At 38.0% G+C, this 25,753-nt stretch overlaps 1 protein-coding gene across 7 annotated transcripts in view; it reads right to left on the reverse strand.

The window, feature by feature from the left end:
* The window catches only part of NOX4 (NADPH oxidase 4), a 202,004-nt gene that overhangs the window by 111,189 nt on the left and 65,062 nt on the right, over positions 1-25,753 (reverse strand). For all 7 annotated transcript variants that reach the window (XM_051820907.2, XM_002708641.5, XM_070076632.1 and 4 more), the window contains 2 exons: positions 18,657-18,737; positions 1,366-1,582 (listed from right to left, as the gene is read on the reverse strand). In XM_051820907.2, coding sequence (XP_051676867.1) covers positions 1,366-1,582; positions 18,657-18,737 — 298 coding nt within the window. The remainder of the gene's footprint in view (positions 1-1,365; positions 1,583-18,656; positions 18,738-25,753) is intronic.

Below are 25,753 nucleotides of genomic sequence, written 5' to 3' on the forward strand. Positions count from 1 at the left end.
CAGAACCTGAAACACTCAACAAAATGAAAAGGCAACGAACAAAATGGGAGAAATATTTGCAAGCTACACAACTGATAAAGGATTAATATCCAGGACCTATAAAGAGCTCAAGAAAGTCAATAACAACAAAACAAACAATCCATTAAGAGTTGGGCTAATGGGACCAGCACTATAGCGCAGCAGGTAAAACTCCAGTGCTGGCTAGAATCCCATACTAGCACTGGTTCGAGTCCTGGCTGCTCCAGTTCCGATCCAGCTCTCTACTATGGCTTGGGAAAGCAGTGGAAGATGGCATAGGTCCTTGGGCCCCTGCACCTGTGTGGCAGACCCAGAAGAAGTTCCAGGCTCCTGGCTTCAGATCAGTGCATCTCTTTCTCTCTTTCTCTCTCTGCCTCTGCCTCTATCTCTGCCTTTCAAATAAACAAATGTTAAAAAAAAAAAAAAAAAAAAAGAAAGAAATGGCCTAAGGACTCGAATAGGCATTTGTTCAAAGGCTGAAATTCAAATGGTCAACAGACACATGAAAAAATGCTCAGGTTCATAAGACATCATGGAAATGCAAATAAAAACCACAGTGTGGTTTCATCTAACCCCAATTAGAACTGTTATCCAAAAATCAAAAAATGCTAATGTTGGAGAAGATGTGGGGAAAAGGTATCCTAATACACATTGGCAGGAATGTAAACTAGTACAACCATTATGGAAGATAATATGGAGATGCCTCAGAAATCTGAAAATAGAGCTACCATATGACCTAGACATTTTACTTCTGGGAATTTACCCAAAGTGAAATCAGCATATGGAAGGTTTATCTGTACACTCATGTGAAACCCTGCCCTATGCAACAAAATAGATGCAACTGAAAATCATTATGGTTTGTGAAATAAGCCAGTCCCATATGTTTTCTGTGATATGTGGCAGTTAATATAGAATACAAACAAACATATAGGACATCTTGTGATATGACTGTTTTTAGCTCTGGTTTATACTCCTGTGGAACTGTGTTCTTCCTACATTTTAGTTGTTGAATGTTATGGTTAGTAGTGAATTAAGCCTGTGATTATAGAGGGGATTAAAATTACATCTTTGCAAAAATTAAAGGAAAAAAGTAAAGGAAGGAAGAAGGGGGGTTCTGGGAAGAAGGAGGAGGGAGGAATTTATGGTTATCATTGGTTATCATCTTAGAACCATACCTATGAAATAATTGAAATCTGTTCTCTTTATATTAATAAAAATTTTTAAAAATGAAAAAGCAACATCCTTAGATATCACACATGAAAGAGTATTAAGAACATATCTAAATTTAATGTTGATCAGTTTCATGGAGTCACAGACTTGCAGAGATCAATACAGAACAAATCTGACCTGTGGAAAAGTAGCTCGGAATCTGGGCTCTTCCACACAAATCTTCATGAATGTGTTCTGAGCAAGTTCTTCTGGTTTTGAAAATTCTCCCAAGAAAGATCCAGGCAAATGTTCTGAGTGATGCAATGGCAAGGAAATGTCTTGATGGTGAGTTTGGTTAAGACTGATGCAGCCAGGAGGGTGGGTATCTAAATTAGTTTGATACTTCAGCAGCCCCCTAAAATTCAATTAAAAAAACACAAACAAGGAGATGAAAAAGAGTTAGAGCTGGGGAGCACAGTGAAAAAAATAAGCTCTCTTTCTAACTCTACAGAGCATTTATCTGAAATGTACAGCTTATAAACAATATTTAGGAAAAAATAAAGAAAATTTAAATATTTTATGAAATTCCTTTACATGGGACTACAACAAAATTTTTGGCCTTTCAAATAAATGCTACAAACATGTGGCAGAAAAGAACACATGCAATCTTTCCAAGTATTTTTGAATCTGACCGCCTTTACTTCAAGTCTATTAGGCATTCATATAATCACATACAAGTTTTCACATCAATAAACACTGTAACAATAAATACTTTGCTATAACTCCAAACACAAAGGAAAATACGGGTATCATATTTTATTTGGCTAAGGTGGGATAAAACATGTTTTGTAGATTTCCAGAGTAATGTGAAACAAAAAGAACAGGAACTGGAATCTCATCTTTCTGGTGTTCTGAAGACAGTCTCCATACACATCAATCAGGCCCTAAATTTGTTTATTTCCACCTTCTTCAAAAATAGAACCACATGAAAACCTTAAAATAATCAGGCAAGAGAGTCTAAAGCCTTAAAATCCCAGTTTTTTTTTTTTCTGTGACATTTTAAAACACATCATTTAACTTTCTGTGTTATATATTTATTATCACCAAATGGTTAAAATCTATATCATGGGGATAGTCCATTAAATGACAAACTGTATAATGCATCAAAAAAATCACGGGTATATCAAGAAATCCTGAAGCTAAAAGTAAGATTTAGAAAAGCTGAAAATTTTTTATAATGTATTTTGTTTTTATGTTAAATGGTGCTAAAAATTTTATTTCCAAAATTATCCTTTCTTTGTTTACAGGATATTACTTTTTTTTTTAATTTTTGACAGGTAGAGTGGACAGTGAGAGAGAGACAGAGACAGAGAGAAAGGTCTTCCTTTTGCTGTTGGTTCACACTCCAATGGATGCTGCACTGATCTGAAGCCAGGAGCCAGGTGCTTCTCCTGGTCTCCCATGCGCGTGCAGAGCCCAGGCACTTGGGCCATCCTCCACTGCACTCCCGGGCCATAGCAGAGAGCTGGCCTGGAAGAGGGGCAACCGGGACAGAATCTGGTGCCCCAACAGGGACTAGAACCCGGTATGCCGGCGCCGCAAGGCAGAGGATTAGCCTAGTGAGCCACGGCGCTGGCCGAGGATATTACTTTTAAATCACTCTTCATTCTGCCAAATCAATAATTTTCGTAGCTTAAAAACTACAGCATTAAGTTTTTTACAGCTATAAAGATTTTACAAAGATAATAATTTATAACCAAAGCCATAATACAAATAATGACTCCTAATAGATCCAATATATGATACATAGGAAAGCAATGGCCAGGGTAACTGAGCTCCAGCCCCCACCCACAGTCTTTTTTCCACCTTTCCTTATATTCAGTTCTTTCTCTCTTGTTGTATTTTTTTTTTCATCCTTAAAACTCATCAACAAGAGCAGCTGTGTTCACAGGGAGTAGGATCCTGTGTCCCATATCAGATTGCCTGGGTTTGATTCCTTGCTCCAGCTCCTGACTCCACTCTCCTGCCAAGAGAGACTCTGGGAGACAGCAGGTAATAGCTCACTTAAATGGGTTTCTGCCACCCACATAGGATATCTGGGTTGCACTCCTGGCTCCTCATCTGCCCCCAGCCCAGCCCCAGTCATTGTGAGCAATTAGGGAATAAAACAGCTGACGGCAATTCATTCTCTGCCTCCCAAACAAAATTTTATTAAACAAACAACCACCACCAAAAACAAGTCATCAAGAAGTCATTAGGAAATATTCAATACATGTCAAGGCATCTAAGTATTGGACTGCATTATACAACATCATAATAGATCAAACACATACATATATTCTTTAAAGTAATACAGTAGATAGGGCCTAGTTACATAACAAATTGATGGATATTATACAAATGTGAGCTAACACTTTTATCACTAATCATACACAGAGCTCTACTCCAATAATGTAACTGTTGTAATGCTATCCTTGGACAATCCATTATTTTGATTTTGCTTCCATTACAATTACTGGTTTGCCCAAATCTGTTCCTGCTATTGATCATTCTAAGGGTAGTGGTTGATGGCAGGTTAGGTCAGAAACCTCAGGCATTTATTCTGCTGGCTATAGATTGAAGAAACATTAGCATAATACATTTAGCAATATTCCAGGTGATGCTGTGGAGTTCAAAGAGAAGTAAAATATAGCTCCTAACCTTCAAAAATCTTAAAATACGGTTTAGAATATATCTCAGGAAAAGGCAAACATAAGTCAGATCTCAGACAATAATTGCAATAGAGTAACTCAAACTCAGCGCTCTTCACTCTTCACTATTCAGCACATTAGTTCATTGGATACTCACAACATATTTAATAAAAATATAAGGAAGGGGAGAGATTAATATTTATTAACAAAGTATCATGTCAGAAATTTTAAAAACATCTCTAAGTTTCAAGGCAAAACAATCATAAAAGGCAGGTATTTTTATTCTCATCACACCAATGTAAAATCTAAAGTTTTTGCTTAGGTAAAACATTAACTAATTAGTAATCAGGGTATGGAGTTTAGACATCTGATCACTTCCTCAATCCAAGCACCTACATAATCCAAAGCAAATCAGTTACTTCAAGAAGCAAGTATCAGAAAAGTAGCTCGAAGTGAATAAAACATGGAAATAAGGTCAGGCTGGCTGCTTCTAACTGACAGTCTTAACTTCATGCAAAGCAATGTTATTTATCCCTTCTCCAAGTCCTAATGGCATTCCAATGGACACAACACCATTGTGCTTAGAATGGCAGTGCTGTTACTATCCAGTATACCTCTTCAGGCCAGCTCAAATAAACTGCTGGCATTCTCAGCATGTAAAATTTCATCTGCCAAATCCTGACTCTTCAGAGATACATCTCTTCCACATGTATTCTCAATTCTTGAACCTTATTAATGTAAATGGTATCACACCTACCTTCAAGAAGTGCACAGGCTAATGAGGTACCAGCCTGTGGAAGTTTCTGGGATGGTGGGGATGGTCTACATCTGTGCCGCCCTTCCTAGAACCTGAAGCTTCATGTGGCTACTGGGCAACTGAAATATGGCTAGTGCAGATAAAGAGCTAGGTTTTTAATATTAGTTCTTCTTTTCTAATTTAAATTGAGTGGCCATAGCATGTGTTAACATATAAAATCAGACTTGAAAGCAGTGACAATAAGAAAAAAGATGCATTCTACTAAGAAGAAGCAGAGTGAACAAAGACATGTGGTTTATTCACAAATTAGTGGAAGGGATCAGGTATTATGCATTTATCACTTAATAAGTACATTCTCTCTACCAAACCCCACCATCCCTCCAGTAAGTTTCTGGCACAAAATAGATCTCTCCTGAATTCCTAGCAAATTAATTTTAAAAGCAAAGAATTTCTACATAATTTGTTTAATATAGTAAGTGCATCTATGAATCAAAAAAAGAAAGTCTTATGTGTATTGTTCTATTTTTCATAAACAAATGATAATTTTTAAAAGATTTATTTATTTATTATTTCAAAGCCAGAGTTATAGAGAGGCAGAGGTAGAGAGAGAGAGAGAGAGAGAGAGAGAGCTCCTCCATCTGATGGTTCTCTCCCCAAACAGCCACAATGGTCAGAGCTGTGCTCATCCGAAGACAGGAGCCCAGAGTTCCCTCCGGGTCTCCCATGCGGGTGCAGGGGCTCAAGGACTTGGGCCACCTTCCACTGCTTTCCCAGGCCACAGCAGAGAGCTGGCTCGAAGTGGAGCATCCGGGACTTGAACTGGCACCCATAAGGGATGCTGGCACTGCAGGCAGTGGCTTTACCCACTACACCACAGCACTGGCCCCATCAACAAATGATAAATTAAAAGTGAAAAGCAGGAAGGCAAAAAAGTGTCACTGAGTAGTAGCCAGAATGTTTTGCCAACTTAAGACAATGGTATGAGAAGGGATGGTGGAAGGGAATACACAGATTATGTACAAACTGCACTTTTCATCATTAAATTTTAAGTTCCATTGTATTATGGTCCAAAAGAGAAATTTTGAATTATTTCTGGAATGCCTAGTGCTATCCTATCCTGAGAAATAAAGGATTTTATGGTGAACCAATATGCATGGTTGAAGATACTACTATTTTTGCACTCAAAAAAATTCTTTTAAATACGTACTTATTTATTTGAAAGGAAGATCTATAGGGAGATATATAGAGAGATCTATTTTTTGGTGTTCTTCTCAAATGGCCACAACACCCGGGTCTGGGCCAGGCAGAAGCCAGGTGCCAGGAACTCCATCCTGGTATCTCATGTGTGTGCAGGGACACAAGTACTTGGGCCATCTTCCGCTGCTTCCCCAGGCGCATTATCAAGAAACTCGACTGGAAGAGAACAGCCAGGACTGAAGCTGTCATCACAAGCGTGGCTTAACTCACTGTGCCACAATGCTGGCCTACACTCATAAGAGTCTTAAAATGGGTTTTTAACATTCAACAGTGTTTCTAAAATGTAGGTTTCATCCCCTCTCCAAGGTGTTACAGTCATCTTTTTTTTTTCATTTCGGTTGTTTGTTTTCAATGCCTGGCTATGACAAATTCATAGAAAAGAATAGAATACTTCAATGAATCTACTGGTTTACCACATGTAAATTATAAAATATTTAATGGAAAAAGTTAAATATTATAAAATACTTTACCTGCCAAAAGAACCATAAAATTATCCTTACTTTAATTCAAACATTAAAAATTCCATATAATTTTATGTCGGTAGTGATTTCAATTCTTTATTAAAAACAGAAAAAATTGTTTTCCTTGAAACATATTTTTTTCCTGCATGTTCTCTTTTACAAACATTTTTCTTTAGAGTAAAAACATAATAACAGGTTTTTGACAGTTGTTTTCCCCATTGCTCCAAGTTAAAAAAAAAAAAGAGAGAGCCTAAGTCATGAAAACAAAACCAAATTCTGTATTTCAAACTCCATTGCAAAATCAACTATTCTGTACACTCCCTAAGGAGTTCTATTCTGTACACTTTGCCCTGCTCAACTGCTATTTTTAAGGTGTCTAAAATATGTTCTGTAAGCAGGTATTCAACAAACATTAATTTGATGAATAAATGAGTGACAGGGAGTATACAGACAATTTTTTGTTGTAATTGTTGTTAAAACACAAGTGAGGAGGCTGGGATTGTGGTGTAGTGGGTAGCGTCCAATATAGGCACAGGTTCATGTCCAGGCTGCTCCACATCTGAACTAGCTTCTTACTAATAGCCTGGGAAATGCAGTGGAAGATGGCCCAGGTGCTTGGGCCCCTACCACCTACATGGAAGACTGAAGAAGCTCCTGGCTTTGGCTTCGCCAGCCCTGGCACTTACAGACTTCTGGGGAGTGGAAGGTTCTCTCTATCTCTCTCACTCTTTCTCTCTTGCTCTCTCTCTCTCTATGACTCTTAAAAAAAAAAAGTGAGGAGTTATCTCACTGAATAAACATTGATTCCGAACCAATTTTTCTACCTTCAGAAATGATGTAGAGGTTTTAGCAAATGGTATTTAGTAAAACAAACTTCAGGCTCATTCACATTTGCAGGAAGGTAGCACTCAGCCAGTCTTCAACTTACATCATCCCACTTAACCAGTATTTACTGCCAAATCCATCCTGAGATTTTAGCCTGGACCTGACCCTGAGCCATTCCTAATCCAAGCACATAGTATTCAAAAGTCAAGCCACTGAAGCCTTTGCCACCACCCCCACTTTGTCCTGTACAGTGGGCTTTCTGCCCGGGCATTCTTTCCTAAGTTCTGATACCTGAAAATGTTCTCATCTTACAACTTAACCATAAAAAAGTATTGATCTGAAATTTGGTACTTCTATTCCTAAAATTGGGGAAAATAAAATCACAGTTTAAGAGGTAAAAAATACATTAACACATGCACCTTTTAGCATAAACAATTTAATGTGTAGGGAAATGCTTTGCATATACTCGATCTACATCCAATACATTCCTATATACAAGCTGTACTACTAAAAGTGACCTTATGGAAGAAAATACCACATGAGCTCAATCTTCACCATCATATGGCTGACAAGAAAATATATCAGCAAATATAATAGTTTTTAAAGTTATTATACAGAAGATACTTGAATAGTTATTTTTCAAAAAAAAACATTTTAATATAAAATGAAAAGCCTGTTACTGGAAAATTTAAAAAGACATTGTTTATCATATTAAAAACAAGTATATGGGAAGGGAATTTGGATTCCATTTAAGAACGACTTAATTCACCCTCTACGGGAATAGTCAAAGAAAGAAAGAAAACAAATAAAGATGGAATATTTTCTTCCCTGATTGAAATAATTTGCAACCACAGAAGAGCACAGAGATCTGAACACAAATGCACCAGTCTACAATACAACCAAAATAGTCATCACTTTAAAGCTAATCCCTCTTGGGGCCCACGTTGTGGCATAATAGGTTAAAAGGCTACCTGCAGCGCCTACATCTCTTATGGGCACCTGGTCAAATCCCGGCTGCTCTACTTCTAATCCAGCTCCCAGCTGATGGGCCTGGGAAAGCAGTGGAACACGGCCCACATGCTTGGGCCCCTGCCATCCACATTGGGAGACCTGGAAGAAGCTCCTGGCTCCTGGCTTCACCCTGGCCCAGCCCTGTCTGAAATCAGCCAGGAGAAAAATTCACATAAACAACACTTATCAAGAAATATAAAACAGGCCAGTGCCTCGGCTCACTTGGCTAATGCTCCGCCTGCGGCGCTGGCACTCCCGGTTCTAGTCCCGGTTGGGGCGCCGGATTCTGTCCCGGTTGCTCCTCTTCCAATCCAGCTCTCTGCTGTGGCCCAGGAAGGCAGCGGAGCTTGGGCCCTGCACCTGCATGGGAGACCAGGAGGAAGCGCCCGGCTCCTGGCTTTGAATCGACACAGCGCACTGGCTGTAGCAGCCATTTGGGTAATTAGAAAAAAAGAGGTTGTAATTTTGTAGCCGAATTGTAGAACTGTACAAGATCCCAGTGTTCCCTTCTCCCTAATCCCATGACATATCCATGAGTTCCAACATACAAGACCAAAATAAAAGAGAACAAAGTGGGAAATGACAAATATATAAAGTGGAAACTAGGGAAACTACAAATTTTTTGAGGGCAGGAAATTTCTTACCCATCTTTTAAATGCAATCCCTTTAACGTGTCTTTCACTTACTTTTTTCATATTTTTTCCAATCCCTTTCATATCTTGCACTCAATATGTTCTGGAATAAATAGAATTCATTATCTAACTTTTAACTAGGGATATGCTGCCCTGCTAGACTCTTATAAGTCTCCTTAATATTGAAGCATTATGGATGACAATAAGGAATAATCTGTATATTTGCTTAAATGTGACTTGAATTTCTATTGTTACTCTAAGTTGTCTTTGGTGTTATCCAGGTATCAAGTTATTTTGACAAGTATATTGATTCCTGTGCCAGAGGAATTAACATTTAATAAAAAGATTTTATTTTATTTATTTGAAAGCTAGAATCAGAGAGAGAGAGAAAAAAAGAAAGAGAGATCTTTTATTCATTGGTTCACTCCCCAAATGGCTCCAACCACTGAGGCTCGGCCAGGCCAACCCAGGAACAAGGAACACCATCATGGTCTCCCATGTGGGTGAAAGGTGCCCAAGTACTTGGACCATGATCTGCTGCTTTCCCAGCATGAAGCGGGAGCTGGATCAGAAGTAGAGCAGGTAGAACTTGAACCTGAACTCCAATTTGGAGTGCTTGTGTCACAAGCAGCAGTTTAACTTGAGGTGCCACAATGCTTCTCAAAAAGTTTGACAGGTGCCAGCCTCGCAAAAAGTTTATATCAGGATTCTTTCTTTTCTGTATTTCCTCTCCTCTGTGTGATTCCCATTTTTCTTCTTAACCTGCAATAGCAGATACCACTCTATAGTTGGGTGACGAACTTTAAAAGGTGTGGACAGTCTTTTTAAAAGTGTATATGGGGGTGCCAGAGCTGTGGCATAGTGGGTTAGGCCTTCACCTGCAGTGCCAGCATCCCCACATGGGTGCCAGTTCGAGTCCTGGCTGCTCCACTTCCAATCCAGCTCTCTGCTGTGGCCTGGGAAAGCTGTGGAGGATGGCCCAAGTCCTTGTGCCCCTGTACCCACTTGGGAGACCCAGAAGAAGCTCCTGGCTCCTGGCTTTGGATCGGTGCAGCTCAGCCATTGCAGCTAGTTGGGGAGTGAATCATCGGATGGAAGACCTCTCTCTCTCTCTGCCTCTCCTTCTCTCTATGTGTAACTCTTTCAATTAAAATAAATAAATATTGTTAAAAAGTGTATAGAGATATCTTACTCATTAATTCCTCTTACTAAGCTAAAAGAGAATGAAATAAATGAATGTGTTCTAGATTACTGGGATAGATATTTTGCAGCCAGACTTAATTTTGTCATGAGACATAATGTATTTCTATAATTAATTACACTGACCTAATTTTTCTAGTAAGTTAGCTGATAAAAAGGGAGAAAATTACATAGGTAATTATAAATATAAAATTATATGTAGTCAATTCTATGTGTACTTTCTAATTTTTCACTAGCAGGTGTGTGGAATACAATTATTTCTCCTTATTCTATAAATGAGGAAGTTCCATAGAAAATGGATTTGCTCAATCCTCCAACAATCTCGATTCTTCTCCATCATAATCCAGGGCATCAAGCAGTTTGTTTCACAACATTTAAGGTCAACGTTGAAAATACACATGGATTAGCTACACTATTACACTAAGCTAATCAAGAAAACTGCAGGCTGAGCTGGGATTTTTTTATTCACTTTGCATTACATTATCAAATTTACCCCTCACACTTGAAAGCTAACTTAATGCCTCATCTAATTAATGGAGAGATTTTGCAGCAAAATTATGTTAAAAGGCATTGGCTTCTGAGATCTGTGAACTTAATGTGCTTTTTTATAATGTGAACAATGTCTTTTCTCCTGTTTTCTTCGCTATATTTTTAGGTAATCACTTTACAATAACACACTCTGATAATATGTATACTAACAAGGCTATCTTTTCTGTGGGATTTTTTTAATCAGCTTCTGTCAAAAGCCTAGCTTCTTTCATTGTTATTTTCATGTTATGTGGAAGAATTTTGGAAAATAAAGTATCACAAAAATGTAATTTTATGATTATATTTATCACAAGGTTATTATATTTATTATTATATACCATAATAAGCTCATACATTTAAGGAAACATTTATAAAGCAAAATTAAATCTACTACTCAACACACACACACACATATACACACACAAAAAAATACGAGGTGACTTTGAAAAGTTAGGGACAAATAAAATTAAAAGTTTCTTTGGGGTAAAAAAAAAACACTGAAATCCAAAGTTCTTAACAATATGTATTTCCATGAACTTTTTGAAGACCTTTCATTTACATACTTAAATAGATAAATTGAGAAGATGCCATAGATTTTCACTTATACAAAAAATATTTTATTCATAGGTAAGGATATCTGCCAAACTATGAATACATAATCCAATCATTCATGAAAAAAGGTAGGAATTAAAAACATAGGTTCTAGAGCCACATTTCATGGATTCAATTCTATCCTCTTCAGGTACCAGCAGAGGGGGTTTGGACAGTCATTGAAGTTAACCTTCTATGCCACATTTCCCCATTAGAAAACAGGGATGATAGCAATATTCACCTTATATTGCTGTGTTGTTTTAAACAAACAAAAACTAGTAAGTGTATGTGTGTCCTTTTCACATATAAAATTGTACCTAGACCTTGAGAATTATTATGAATAGTTTCACTGTTATCCTTCAAAATAACAATGCAATTGCTAAGCTGATCACTCTATTTGTTAGGTGAAATTCTCCTTCCACTAGTCTTTATTTGAGAAGAAAACTGCTGCAGTGAAATCACTATCCAGTGTTTTAAACTCTGGACGAAATGTGAACAGAAGATATAAAATCTGTTCATGTAATATTACAGCTCTCTAGTTTAAATACAGCTTTCAGTTTAGTAATTAAAAACTTTTTGGATGGCACACAATTTTGAGAACCTCACAAAACCTGAGGAACTCTCTCATATCGAAAATGTAAATTATGTGCTTCAAAATTCAATATAAATACATGAAATTATGTGTGTATCTGTACATCTGTGTGTAGTGTGTGAATGTATTTCAGACATTTATGGATTCAATGAAGCCCAGCAATTAAGAATTTAAGTTGAAACTCCTACTATACAGAAAGAGAAAGGGTTTTGTGATAGAGATAACAGGCATCAAACGGATAGCAAGAATGTCAGATCTTTAAAAATTAGGTATCTAATTCTAAATGTTGTGGCACAGTGAGTAGAGCCACCACCTGCAATGCCAGCATCCCATGTGCTCTGGTTACAGTCCTGGCTGTTCGACTTCTAATCCAGCTCCCTGCTAATGGCCTGGGAAAAGCATCAGAAGATGGCCCATGTGATTGGAACCCTGCCACCCAAATTAGAGACCCAGAAAAAGCTTTGGCCTGGCTCAGCCCTGGCCATTATGTCTACTTGGGGAGTAAAACAGCAAATGGAAGATATTTCTCTCTCTCTCTCTCTCTCTCTCTCTCCTCTCACCTCTCTCTCCTCTATCTCCCTGTCTTTCTGTAACTCTGACTTTCAAAAAATAAGTACATCTAAAAAAAGAGAGAGAAAAAAGAAAAGAAAAAAAAATTAGGCACCTAGGAAGTATTAGAACAAGTTACCCATAGGAATAAACTTGGTCACTATGGTAAACACCAAAATCCTCATTCCTACTTACCATATTAGAGGACATATAATTACCATCCCTAAGCAAGTACACAATGTGTTTTATTTAAACATTCTGGCACCAAAGTACCTAATGGAGAGCCCCTATTAGAGCTAAGTACTGCTTTGGGATTCTAGCTGAAGCTCTACATTAAAAGTAGCCTGTCAACTTCTTGCATCAGACTCCCAAAGCACAGGAAACAAAAGTAAAACTAAATAAATTGGGTTATATCAAACTGAGAAGCTTTCACACAGTAAAGGAAATGATTGGTAGAGTGAGGAGACGTCCAACAGAATGGAAAAAAAAAATATTTGCAAACCACCTGACAAAGGATTAATATCCCAAATATATCATCAATTTTAAAAACTCAACAACAGCTCAGTAATTCTACCCTAACAAACATTTGCATAATGCTTGTGAACTTTTGAGACTAAACTATGAAACCAATTGCCTGTGATTCATTAATGTCATTGTTGACAAAGGCCTCCCACTGTGCTCTCCTGGTTTAAAGAATAATGTCTTTAGAAACACACACTTGGTAAACAATTCCTTTTAAATTCCCTAGAAAAGAGTTATTTGAGAATATAAATCACACATTATGATTAACTGTTGCCAAGAAGTAGTCCCAAATGGCAGAGAACTCTATGTAAACAAATAATTCAGGTATCACCCATACAATAATAAAAATAATTTGAGAAGTCCAGCAGAGATGCATGGAAAATTATTTACAATATTAATTTGCTCTCATTGCAAGACACAGGACCTCCTTTTCTATTTTTCCAGAATTATCACATTATAATCTTTCTCATTTAACTAAAAACATAAAATACAATCTCTACCCACGCAACACTCCAGAGCTACAGGCAGTGGGAGTGTTGACTATGAGAAGATTGCAGAGGCTAAGGTGCCAAATCTCAATGGTAATGTACTCTCAGGGTTAGGTTCTTAAACTGGGGATCTATGATTTTCATAATTTCTTTTCTCTCCAATATTCTCTTCATCAATAAGTGAATATAACATATGTATCTTTGTTGATGGCTATTTCAAATGAAAATGAAAAAATAAACATCCAGTGTAGTACACATCTGAAAGGAAGAAACAGATTTGGAATTCTTTTCCTCCGAATGTTGTCACAATTGAAATATCTTTAATACAGCACACCTCCTAGAAACATGTATTAAAATTAAGAAGAAAAAAACTCCTCTGTAAAAGGCATGCTTTTTAAGCCCAAGACAAACTTCTTTTGCTACAATCAAGTGGATTTTAGAGATTTCTGTTATAAAGCTGTTGTTCTTCAAATTAATATTCTTTTGATCTGTAAACAGTTTTGACTATATGTTCAGCCAATCACTTTGCTGATCAGAAAATCTGGGTTCTTCCAAAGTTTTGTGTCTTACTGAAAAATCCTGATTCTTCCACTTTGAGTTTCTTCCTTGCTTAGTAGTACTGGTAGTACTTGTAATTATTATTTTTCTTACTAACATTTATTCTGCCTGCTTTGCTGTAGTCTTTTATTTAAACATGTGACAACCCTATGATGCAGATGATTTTATTAACCTCATTTAATATATAAACAAAAGAAAGGTTCAATTATCTGCTAAGTCCTAACAGTTATTATTCCATGTGACTCTTAACAAGCATGTTATAGTGACATCTTGGAAAAGCAAATTAATTTACCTTAAAGATCCATTTGAACACAGAAAAAGGAACATGTAAGCTTACTTACATGAAATGTGTATAGCTTTTTAGAGCAACATGCAACAGATTTGCTTATAAATAATGAAAAACACCTAAAATATAAGTAACATGAATAAAAACCAGGTCAAGAGAATGGCAGAGAAAATCATGGTACAAGAAAACTGGGTCCTAAATAACACTGACTGCAATATCTATAGAGAAGAAAGTTAAGATTTCCGCTCTCTTATAGATCAAGTGCTTGGGTCCCTAGACCCACTTGAGAGACCTGGATTGGAAATCAGGCTTCAGTCTGGCATTTGAGGAGTAAACCAGCAGATAACAAACATACATCCTCTTTCCTTTTTCTCTTTCCTTTCTTTCTTCTCTCTCTCCTCTCCTTTCTCTCCTCTCTCCCTCTCATCTCCACTCTCTCCTTCCCTCCATCCCTTTCAAACAAAATAAGTAAGTATTTTTTATTAAAACATAAAATTCCTCAACATCAAAAAGAAAAACAGACAGGAGCTTGATCAAGATATCTTATATGTGGCTTTCCAAATTTAATACTCTAGAAAAAAAAGGTAACCTTATAAAACCACATGAAGCAACTCCTCTGCTTAAGTGGGAAAAATAGTCAACAATTCTTTTTTTACTTCCTTTTAAAATTTTTTTAAAAATTTATGTATTATAACAAATTTCATGTATTTTATGTATACAGTTTTAAGAATATAATAATACTTCCAACACTACTCTCCTTCACTTCCACCCTTCCCCTCCTCCTTATTTTCTTATTTTATTTTTCTTTTTAATTTTTACAATGAAATACTTTCAATTTTCTTTACAATCACAAGCTTAACCCTCCAGTAAATACAGTATTCAACAAGAAGTAGTAAAACCCCTGTTCCTCAAGAGTATACACAAAGAGCTATGAACAACAACCAAATCTCAAAATGTCATTTTGCTCACTTACTACTTTTTGGGGCTCTGTATATTAGTTACCACAAAATCATGGAAAACATGTGATATTTGTCTTTTGGGGACTGGCTTATTTCACTAAGCATAATGATCTCCAGTTGTACCCATGTTGTTGTGAAAGACGAGACTTCATTATTTTTTATAGCTAAATAGTACTTCATCTTTGAAGCCTAAAATAGTCTAAAATTTCTAGCCCACATTTACCCTTCAATTCTCTAAATTGCTAGAATCTTTGTAAATATTTATATTTTAAAATATGCACTATAGGATACTTTTATTCCAGTTTTTGTATTCAATTATCAATGCTGGGATACTGGAGATCATAAAATATATTGCTGTTCTACACCTCATAGCATTTAATTCAGTGATACAATTAGGAATAAACACAGCCAATAGTGATTTTTGCTGCAATCTAAAGTATACTATGTAGAAAAAATTTTACGATAAGTCCAAGAAGCTTGCTTTGAACAAGTACACTTTACTTACATAACCAACTATTAGAGAATGAAATCATCTATATATTTCAAATTAAAGATACATCTAAGTTTTTTGTTTTTTTTTTTTGTTTGTTTGTTTGTTTGTTTTTTTGACAGGCAGAGTGGACAGTGAGAGAGAGAGAGAGACAGAGAAAAAGGTCTTCCTTTGCCATTGGTTCACCCTCCAATGGCCACCGCGGCTGGTGCGCTGTGGCCGGCGCACCACGCTGATCCGAAGGCAGGGGCCAGGTGCTTCTCCTGGTCTCCCATGGGGTGCAGGGCCCAAGGACTTGGGCCATCCTCCACTGCACTCCCGGGCCATAGCAGAGAGCTGGCCTGGAAGAGGGGCTACCGGGACAGAATCCGGCACCCTGACCGGTTCTAGAACCCGGTGTGCCGGTGCCACTAAGCAGAGGATTAGCCTGTTGAGCCACGGTGCCGGCCCGATACATCTAAGTTTCAAACATTGTCACAAAAAATTAAATAAACTTCTTAAAGAACATTTTCTGATTTTAGCACACGGGAAAATTTACCACTAGTACTTTGTTCCCATGCCAGAAGCATAAACTATGTTGCTTTATTGAAAAAATCAAACTTCATAGAAAAAAATACACATTGTAGAACATGTTCTGTGTTTTGCATGTGCTGTATGACATTCATTTCAACATTAGAATAATTGGTTTCTTCATTTCTACCAACAGTAAGTAAAGAACCATTAATTCAACTGTAAAATAGATTGATTAGATATAGTTCATCTTGTAAATACCTTTTTGTTACTTGTACAAAGTCATCTGCCTATGATCTGGTTTTATAAAAAGAAAGTCAAATTTGAAATATGCCTTTTTATACCTCCAAAAATGGTGAAAGAATTATCAACATAATCTTCTTTACACACAAGAGGTCTGAACTGAACTTGGAAAAAAAAAAAAAAGGCTCTTTTAAATTACAATTTTTTTCTTGAAGTTGTAATTTAGTAAAACATAAAGCAAAAGAACATATAATTATTTATACTAATAAATGAGGTCATTTTTTGACATTTGATATGATGGATTCTGATCCCAAATAAGTCAATATAAATATTTTTTAAATTATCAAGTCCAAATTCTCAGAAGTACAGAGTACTCCAAAAAGATACAGTCATTAGGAATAGTTGAATAAAAATGCCTAAGATTGAATCCAGGATCTATCAGTTTCAGCAAGTTATTTTGATACTACAAACCTCAGATTTTCTCATTTTAATTTTTTTAAAAGGTTTATTGATTTATTTGAAAGACAAAGTTACTAACAGAGGAAGAGAGACATAGATCTTCCATCTGCTGGTTTACTCACAAATGGCTTCTGACTGCCAGGGCTAAGCCAGTTCAAAGTTAGGAGCCAGGAGCTTCATCTGGGTCTTCCACGTGGACCAGATGCCCAAGTACTTGAGCAATGCTCCACTGCTTCCCAAGTACATTAGCAGGGAGCTGAATAGGAAGTGGAGCAGCCAGGACTTGAACACTGGCCCATATGGTATGCCAGTGTCATAGGCAGCCACTTAACCTGCTATGCCACCACACTGTCCCCAGTTTTCTCATTTTTAAAGGGGGTTTAACACTATTATATATCTTCATAAATTTCTAAGCATCAAATGACACAAAATAACTAAATATTTTTGAACTTGACATATAGGAGGCATTATGCAACTGCTGTAGAAGATGGCCCAAGTCCTTAGGCCCCTGCATCTGCATGGGAGACCCAGAAGAAGCTCCTGGCTCCTGGCTTCAGATTGGCCCAGCTTCAGCTGTTGCAGTCATCTGGGGAGTAAACCAGCAGAAGGAAGACCTCTCTCTCTCTGCCTCTGCCTCTCTGTAACTCTGCCTTTCAAATAAATAAATAAATCTTTAAAAAAATATTGGAGAAAAAAATAAAAGCAGGTCTCAACTTGTCTCTAAACACCATGTCCCCCGAAATATTTCAGGCTAAAATAAATGAGGAATGCCAGTGCTGCTACCAGGCAACATTGTTTATTGTTAGGGAAATGCATCTGGAACAGAAGGACTGAAATTGAACTGGAAAACTCTGAGACCCACAGACCCACAGACCTGTGTTCACCATGTTCATTCAATGGAGGTCATTCCTTGAGAGGACCTGGGCTGATATCAAAACATTAGACTCTGTGTAGATTGAGTGTTACCCAAGGCAAGCTAGTCCAGACCTATCCAGAGGTCTCCTTATCATAAAACGTGAGATGTTAGTGGATGGTGAGGAGGAAGGGGAGGTAGAAAATGGTTCCTAGCAACTATAGAGAGTCTGCTGAAGCAGCACTTGGCATTATCCTGCTGATTCTGTTGGCTGACCTGTATTCTGCTATTCCTAAGGAACCTCATTCCAGATAATGGCCAATGATGTCAATATGAGCATGATACAACCCAACAACAGCCTATGATGTTCTATGAGTGTGACACAAGCAGGTTACAGGCTGTGATACACTATGATCATGACACAACCAAGCCCACTGCTGGTGGCCACACAAACATATACACACACAAAAATACATGATTTTCCTCTGCTACTACCATGGATTATTTTAGACACCCTACTTTTGAACATACTGCTTGAGCACACATACCTTGAGAATATTTTATTATTTTCTTTTTAACAAGCTTAGGATGCTTCCTTGACAGTTTGTCTTTGGTTGTTATAAAACTTTGGCTTCTTTGTAATGACTGAAGGATCTAGAACTTTTAAAACTAAAAACTGGTACTTAACATTGTTACAAATTCTGCAATACCAAGACCTTTTCTGAAAACAGAGACACTATATTTCTGAATGTATTCACTTTTTACTAATATGCTTCTAGAGCATATTAGATTGTACATCTAGCGGCCTTTAAAAACCACAGTCTTTGAGAGAAGTAGCTATTGCTTTCAGTTTTAATATTTTTATGCAGGTTTCATTAAAGTAAGCTATGCTATTTCTTCTACCACTAACACTATCCTCAATTCAAAGTCACCAAACAATTTTACCACTTCCAATTAAAATTCCTAAAGTTATTTCACTACCTTATTTTTAGATACATACAGTTTTGAAAATATGCTTTAAAACTTACCCTGACACATGCAACATCAGCAGCATGTAGAAGACAAAGAAGAGGTTATGAGTATACCAGAAGATGTCATAGTTAGAAACTCTGAAAAACAAATGAATTAGTTTAATGCACCTTCATATTCCATCACACTAAAAAGATTACACATAATTTCCCAATTTAAGAAAGCTAAAATATTAATTCATCTGAGATCTATCAATATCAAAGTATTTACATATCACAGAGACAGCTAACAGAATCATAAACCACATGATTTGTTCTTTGTATTTCAAATAGTCACAATGTAAAGAATTAAAATGATAGGTTTATTATTTTTTATAGATTTTTATTTATTTATTTGAGAGGTAGAGTTACAGACAGTAAGAGAGAGAGAGAGAGAGAAAGGTCTTCCCTCCTCTGGTTCACTCCACAGATGACCACAACAGCCAGAACTGTGCCAATCCAAAGCCAGGAGCCAGGAGCTTCCTCCAGGACTCACACACAGGTACCGGGGCTCAAGCACTTGGGCCATCCTCCACTGCTTTTCCAGGCCATAGCAGAGAGCTGGACTGGAAGAGGAACAGCCAGGACTAGGACCGGTGCCCATATGGGATGCCAGCACCACAGGCAGAGGATTAACCTAGTGTGCACAGCGCTAGCCCCAATAGGTTTATTTTAAAGTTATGAGGTGAAGGCCAAGCTGCGGCTCAGTGGGTAAAGCCGCTGCCTTCAGTGCCAGCATCCCATATGGGTACCGGTTTCTAGTCCCAGATAGGACACTTTTGATACAACTCTCTGCTATGGCCTGGGAAGGCAGTAGAAGATGGCCTAAGTCCTTGGGCCCCTGCATCCATGTGGGAGACCGGGAAGAAGTTCTTGGCTCCTGGCTTCAGATCAACGCAGCTCCAGGAGGTAAATTCTAAGGAGTGGGATGGCTGGGTTGTATGGTAGGGTTATATTCAGGTTTCTGAGGAATCTCCAGACTGACTTCCATAGTGGCTTGACCAGTTTGCATTCCCACCAACAGTGGGTTAGTGTCCCTTTTTCCCCACATCCTCGCCAGCAACTGTTGTTGGTAGATTTCTGCATGTGAGCCATTCTAAGCGGGGTGAGGTGAAACTTCATTGTGGTTTTCATTTGCATTTCCCTGATTGCTAGTGACCTTGAACATTTTTTCATGTGCCTGTTGGCCATTTGGATTTCCTCTTTTGAAAAATGTCTATTGAGGTCCTTGGCCCATCTCTTAAGTGGGTTGTTTGTTTTGTTTTTGTGGAGTTTCTTGATCTCTTTGTAGATTCTGGTTATTAACCCTTTATCTGTTGCATAGTTTGCAAATATTTTTTCCCATTCTATCGGTTGTCTCTTCACTCTCCTGACTGTTTCTTTTGCAGTATAGAAACTTCTCAATTTGGTGCAATCCCAATAGTTGATTTTGGCTTTGACTGCCTGTGCCTCCCGAGTCTTTTCCAGAAACTCTTTGCCTGTGCCAATATCTTGAAGGGTTTCTCCAATGTCCTCTAATAACTTAATGGTGTCAGGTCGTAGATTTAGGTCTTTAATCCATGTTGAGTGGATTTTTGTGTAAGGTGTAAGGTAGGGGTCTTGCTTCATGCTTCTGCACATGGAAACCCAGTTTTCCCAGCACCATTTATTGAACAGACTGTCCTTGCTCCAGGAATTGGTTTTAGATCCTTGATCAAATATAAGTTGGCTGTAGATGTTTGGATTGATTTCTGGTGTTTCTATTCTGTCCCATTGGTCTATCTATCTGTCTCTGTACCAGTACCATGCTGTTTTGATTAAAACTGCCCTGTAGTATATCCTGAAATCTGGTATTGTGATGCCTCCGGCTTTCTTTTTGTTGTACAAGATTGCTTTAGCTATTCGAGGTCTCTTGTGCCTCCATATGAATTTCAGCATCATTTTTTTCTAGATCTGTGAAGAATGTCTTTGGTATCTTGATTGGGATTCCATTGAATCTATAAATTGCTTTTGGGAGAATGGACATTTTGATGATGTTGATTCTTCCAATCCATGAGCATGGAAGATTTTTCCATTTTATGGTATCCTCTTCTATTTCTTTCTTTAAGATTTTGTAATTCTCATTGTAGAGATCTTTAATCTCCTTGGTTAAGTTTATTCCCAGGTGTTTGATTGTTTTTGTAGCTACTGTGAATGGGATTGATCTTAGCAGTTCTTTCTCAGCCGTGGCATTGCTTGTGTATACAAAGGCTGTTGATTTTTGTGCATTGATTTTTATATCCTGCCAATTTGCAAAACTCCTCTATGAGTTCCAATAGTCTCTCAGTAGAATTCTTTGGATCCTCTAAGTAAAGAATCAAATCGTCTGCAAAGAGGGATAGTTTGAGTTCTTCCTTCTCAATTTGTATTCCTTGAATTTCTTTTTCTTGTCTGATGGTCTGGCTAAAACTTCCAGAAATATGTTAAATAGCAGTGGTGAGAGTGGGCATTCCTGTCTGGTACCAGATCTCAGTGGAAATACTTCCAACTTTTCCCCATTCAATAGGATGCTGGCCGTGGGTTTTTCATAAATTGCTTTGATTATATTGAGGAATGTTCCTTGCATACCCAATTTGCTTAGAATTTTCATCATGAAAGGGTGTTGAATTTTATCAAATGCTTTCTCGGCATCTATTGAGATAATCATATGGTTTTTCTTCTGCAGTCTGTTAATGTGGTGAATCACATTGATTGATTTGCGAATGTTAAACCATCCCTGCATACCAGGGATGAATCCCACTTGGTCTGGGTGGATGATTTTTCTGATGTGTTGTTGTATTCTATTGGCGAGAATTTTATTGAGGATTTTTGCATCTATGTTCATCAGGGAGATTGGTCTATAATTTTATTTCAGTGCTGCATTTTTCTCTGGCTTAGGGATTAAGGTGATGCTGGCTTCATAGAAAGAATTTGGGAGGACTCCCTCTTTTTCTATTGTTCTGAATAGTTTGAGAAGAAATGGAATTAGTTATTCTTTCAATGTCTGGTAGAAATCAGCAGTGAATCCATCTGGTCCTGGGCTTTTCTTTGTTGGGAGGGCCTTTATTACTGTTTCAATTTCTGCTTCAGTTATGGGTCTATTTAGGTTTTCTATGTCTTCATGGTTCAATTTTGGTAGATTGCATGTGTCCAGGAATCTATCCATTTCTGATAGCTTTTCCTGTTTGCTGGCATACAAGTCCTTGTAGTAATTTCTGATGAATCTTTTTATTTCTGTGGTATCTGTAGTTACGTTTCCTTTTTCATCTCTGATTTTATTGATTTGAGTCTTTTCTCTTCTTTTTTTAGTTAGTACCTTTCCAATTTCTTGATATAGGCACCTATTGCTATAAACGTGCCTCTCAATACTGCTTTTGCCGTATCCCATAAGTTTTGATATGTTGTGTTGTTGTCTTCATTTACTTCCAGAAAGTTTTTGATTTCTCTTTTGATTTCTTGAATGACGCAGTGTTCATTCAGGAGCATGATGTTCAGTCTCCATGTGTTTACATACTTTCTAGGATTTCCTGAGTTGCTAATTTCCAGCTTCATTCTGCTGTGGTCTGAGAAGCTGCATGGGATGATTCTAATTCTTTTAAATTTGCTGAGACTTGCTTTATGGCCTAGTATGTGATGAATCCTAGAGAAGGTTCCATGCACTGCTGGGAAGAATGTGAATTCTTTAGATGTAGGATTGAAAGTTCTGTAGATATCTGTTAGATCCATTTGGGCAATAGTGTCGATTAAATCTGCTGTTTCCTTGTTGATCTTCTGTCCAGATGATCTGTCTATTTCTGAGAGTGGAGTATTTAAGTCCCACAGTACCACTGTATTGGAATCTAAGTCTCCCTTTAAGTCCCTTAACATATCTTTTAAATAGACCGGTGCCCTGTAATTAGGTGCATATACATTTATAATAGTTACATCTTCCTGTTGAATTGAACCTTAATCATTATATAGTGCCCCTCTTTGTCTCTCTTAACAGTTTTTGTATTAAAGTTTATTTTGTCTGATATTAATATGGCTACACCTGCTTTTTTATGTTTCTGTTGGCATGGAATATCTTTTCCCAACCTTTCACTTTCAGTCTGCATGCATCTTTGTTAGAGAGAGATGTTTCTTGTAGGCAGCAAATAGTTGGGTTGTGTTCCTTGAGCCAATCAGCCAATCGGTGTCTTTTAACTGAAAAAGTTAAGTCCATGAACATTTAATATGACTATTGATACATAGGGACTTTGTCCTGCCATTTTCCCGGAGATATTTTCTAGTATATGCTTTGAGCTTCCTATGCTCTTTTACTGGTAGGTTTTCTTCCTTTACCTTCTTTCATATTGATGGCCGTGTTTCTGTGTTTCTGAGTGTAGCACATCTTTAAGTATCTTTTGCAGGGCCGGACGAGTGGCCACAAAATCTTTCAATTTCTGTTTGCTATGAAAGGTCTTTATTTCACCTTCATTCACAAATGAGAGCTTAGCAGGTTATAATATTCTGGGCTGGCAATTTTTCTCTCTTAGCACCTATGCTATGTCTCACCATTCCCTCCTAGCTTGTAGTGTTTCTGATGAGAAGTCTGCTGTGAGTCTAATTGGAGATCCTCTGAGAGTAATCTGACGTTTCTCTCTTGCACATTTTAGGATCTTTTCTTTATGTTTCACTGTGGTGAGTTTAATTACAACATGTCATGTTGAGGATCTCTTTTGGTCATGTTTACTAGGGGTTCTATGAGCTTCCTGTACTGGGATGTCTCTGTCATTCTCCAAACCCGGAAAGTTCTCTGCTAGTATCTCACTAAAAAGGCCTTCTAATCCTCTCTCTCTCCATGGCTTCAGGAACTCCTAGAACTCGAATGTTGGTTTTTTTAATAGTATCCTGTAGATTCCCAACAATATTTTTTCTAATTTCCTCTTCTTTTCTTTGGTTTGACTGTATGTTTTCCTGTGCTCTGTCTTCTAAGTCCGATATTCTCTCTTCTGTTTCACTGACTCTGTTTTTTAGACTTTCTAATGTGTTTTTCATTTGATCTATTGAGCTCTTCATTTCATTTTGATTTCTCTTCACTATCACACTTTCCTGTTCTACTAGTTTCTGTGTTTCATTTTGATTCTTCCTTAAAATTTCATTTTCACGAGAGAGAATTTCAATACTGTCCAATAAGGATTTCTGTAGTTCAAGGATTTGCTTTTGAAAACTTCTAAATGTTCTTATCACAAATTTTTTGAAATCCATATCTTGCATTTCTTCTATCTCATCATCTTCATAATCTTGACTTGGGGTGTTTTGTTTATGTGGAGGTGTCACAGTGTCATTGTTGATCTTGTTCCCTCGATTTTTGTGTTTGTTGCTTGGCATTGTTAATTCTTCTTCCCTCACTGTGAGTTTTTGTTGTTGTTGTTGTTTTATACTATGTCTGTGTTAAGCGGACTGCCTGCTGTTGGAGGAGCCTTGGAGGCTTGAGATGGGTGTGGCCTGAGAGATCTGCTTGGTTCTTCCGGTTTACGGGTGTGCAAAGGTGACACCCTCAGGTTATGCATGGTAAATCTCTCTCTATTTATTTATTTATTTTTATTTTTTTTTTATTCAGGAGGTAAGTAATACCGCACAACTGAGCAGAATTGATGGTATTTAGCTTCCAATCTCTGGCTTCTATCCATAGAGTCTGTGCAGGCTCAGTTTCTCCTGCGGACTCCCACTGGGTTGCCTAAGCTACTGAATTGTAGCGCCTCAGTTCCTTAGGTCTCCCCTTTTGTTATGTATATCCAGAGTGGGGCTTGCTCTTTGTCTCTTGCTTGCCTTTGCAAGGTTGGCAGAGAGAGAAACTCCTCTGTACCAGTACCCCTCCATCTTTTTTTTTTTTTTTTCCTTCTCTCCTGTAGTCAGTCTGGTGAACTTTCCTGCCTCAAGCCTGCTCTCTCTAGATTCTGACCGCCAACGTCTCGGGTTACTGAGCTCACCTCCCCTTCCAGCGTGGATGTTTGGACTCGGAGCCCTGGGCGTCCCTGCTCTCCCCACTGGTCGTCTGTGTCACATTCACTCCCCTTCCCGCACTGGCACGCAGACCCTGTGGCTCCTGTGGCTCCGCTTCTGCGCAGTGGGCAACCTTGCTCTCCCCGTAGGTCCTCCGAGTCACAGCCACTAGATCCGGAAGAGTTTCCTCTGCAATTTTTTCCTGATCCTTTTTCTGAGGCTACTGTAACTCCACTTTTATTAAACTAAATTTTCCCGGATTATCGGTGCGCGCCCTCACTATTCCGCCATCTTGGCTCCGTGGTAATTTTTAATTCTTATGAAAAGTTTTAAAAGTGTGCTTTCCATTTGACCCAGCTATTCTACATTTACAAAGTTCTCCTGACAATATTATTGAAACAGCATGTAAAGTCATAGGAATGGCATGTTTGCTTCAGAAACGAAATATCAGTAGGGTGGAATCAACCCACAGAGACACAGAGAGAGACAGACTGATGGAGCTCCTCACTGTTGGTTCATTACCTGAATGCCCATAATGTCCAGGGATAGGCCCAGGATCAGAGTCAGGAACTAGGAATTCAATCACCTCTCATGATGGTGGCAGAGACCTTGAGAGATTACATGCTGCCCTCCAGAATATTTTTTTAAGATTTATTTATTTATTTGAGAAGTAGAATTACAGAGAGAGAGAGAGGGAGAGAGAGAAAGAGAAAGGTCTCCCATCTGCTGGTTCACTTCCCAGATGGCCTCAACAGCTGGAGCTGCGCTGATCAGAAACCAAGAGCTTCTACCAGTCTCTCATGTGGGTGCAAGTACCCAAACACTTGGACCATCTTCCAATGCTTTCCTAGGCCATTATCAGAAAGCTGGATTGGAGGTGGAGCAGCTAGGACTTGAACCTATGCCCATATGGGATGCCTGCACTGCAGGCAGAAGCTTTACCCATTACCCACAGGCCCGGCTGGCTCCCCTCCAGAATCTTCAAAGGCAGAAAGCAAAAACAGGAAGTTGGAGCTGGCAATCAAGCCCAAGCACTCCAATATGGGAGACAAGCATCTTAACCACTAAGCCAAACATCTACCCCTATTTAGTGATCAACTGTGGCATCAGCAAAGAGAGTGGTAAACAAATATTTACTAATGTGAGAAAATTTTCAT

This window comes from Oryctolagus cuniculus, chromosome 1, assembly GCF_964237555.1.
Source record: "Oryctolagus cuniculus chromosome 1, mOryCun1.1, whole genome shotgun sequence".
Lineage (NCBI taxonomy): Eukaryota > Metazoa > Chordata > Mammalia > Lagomorpha > Leporidae > Oryctolagus > Oryctolagus cuniculus.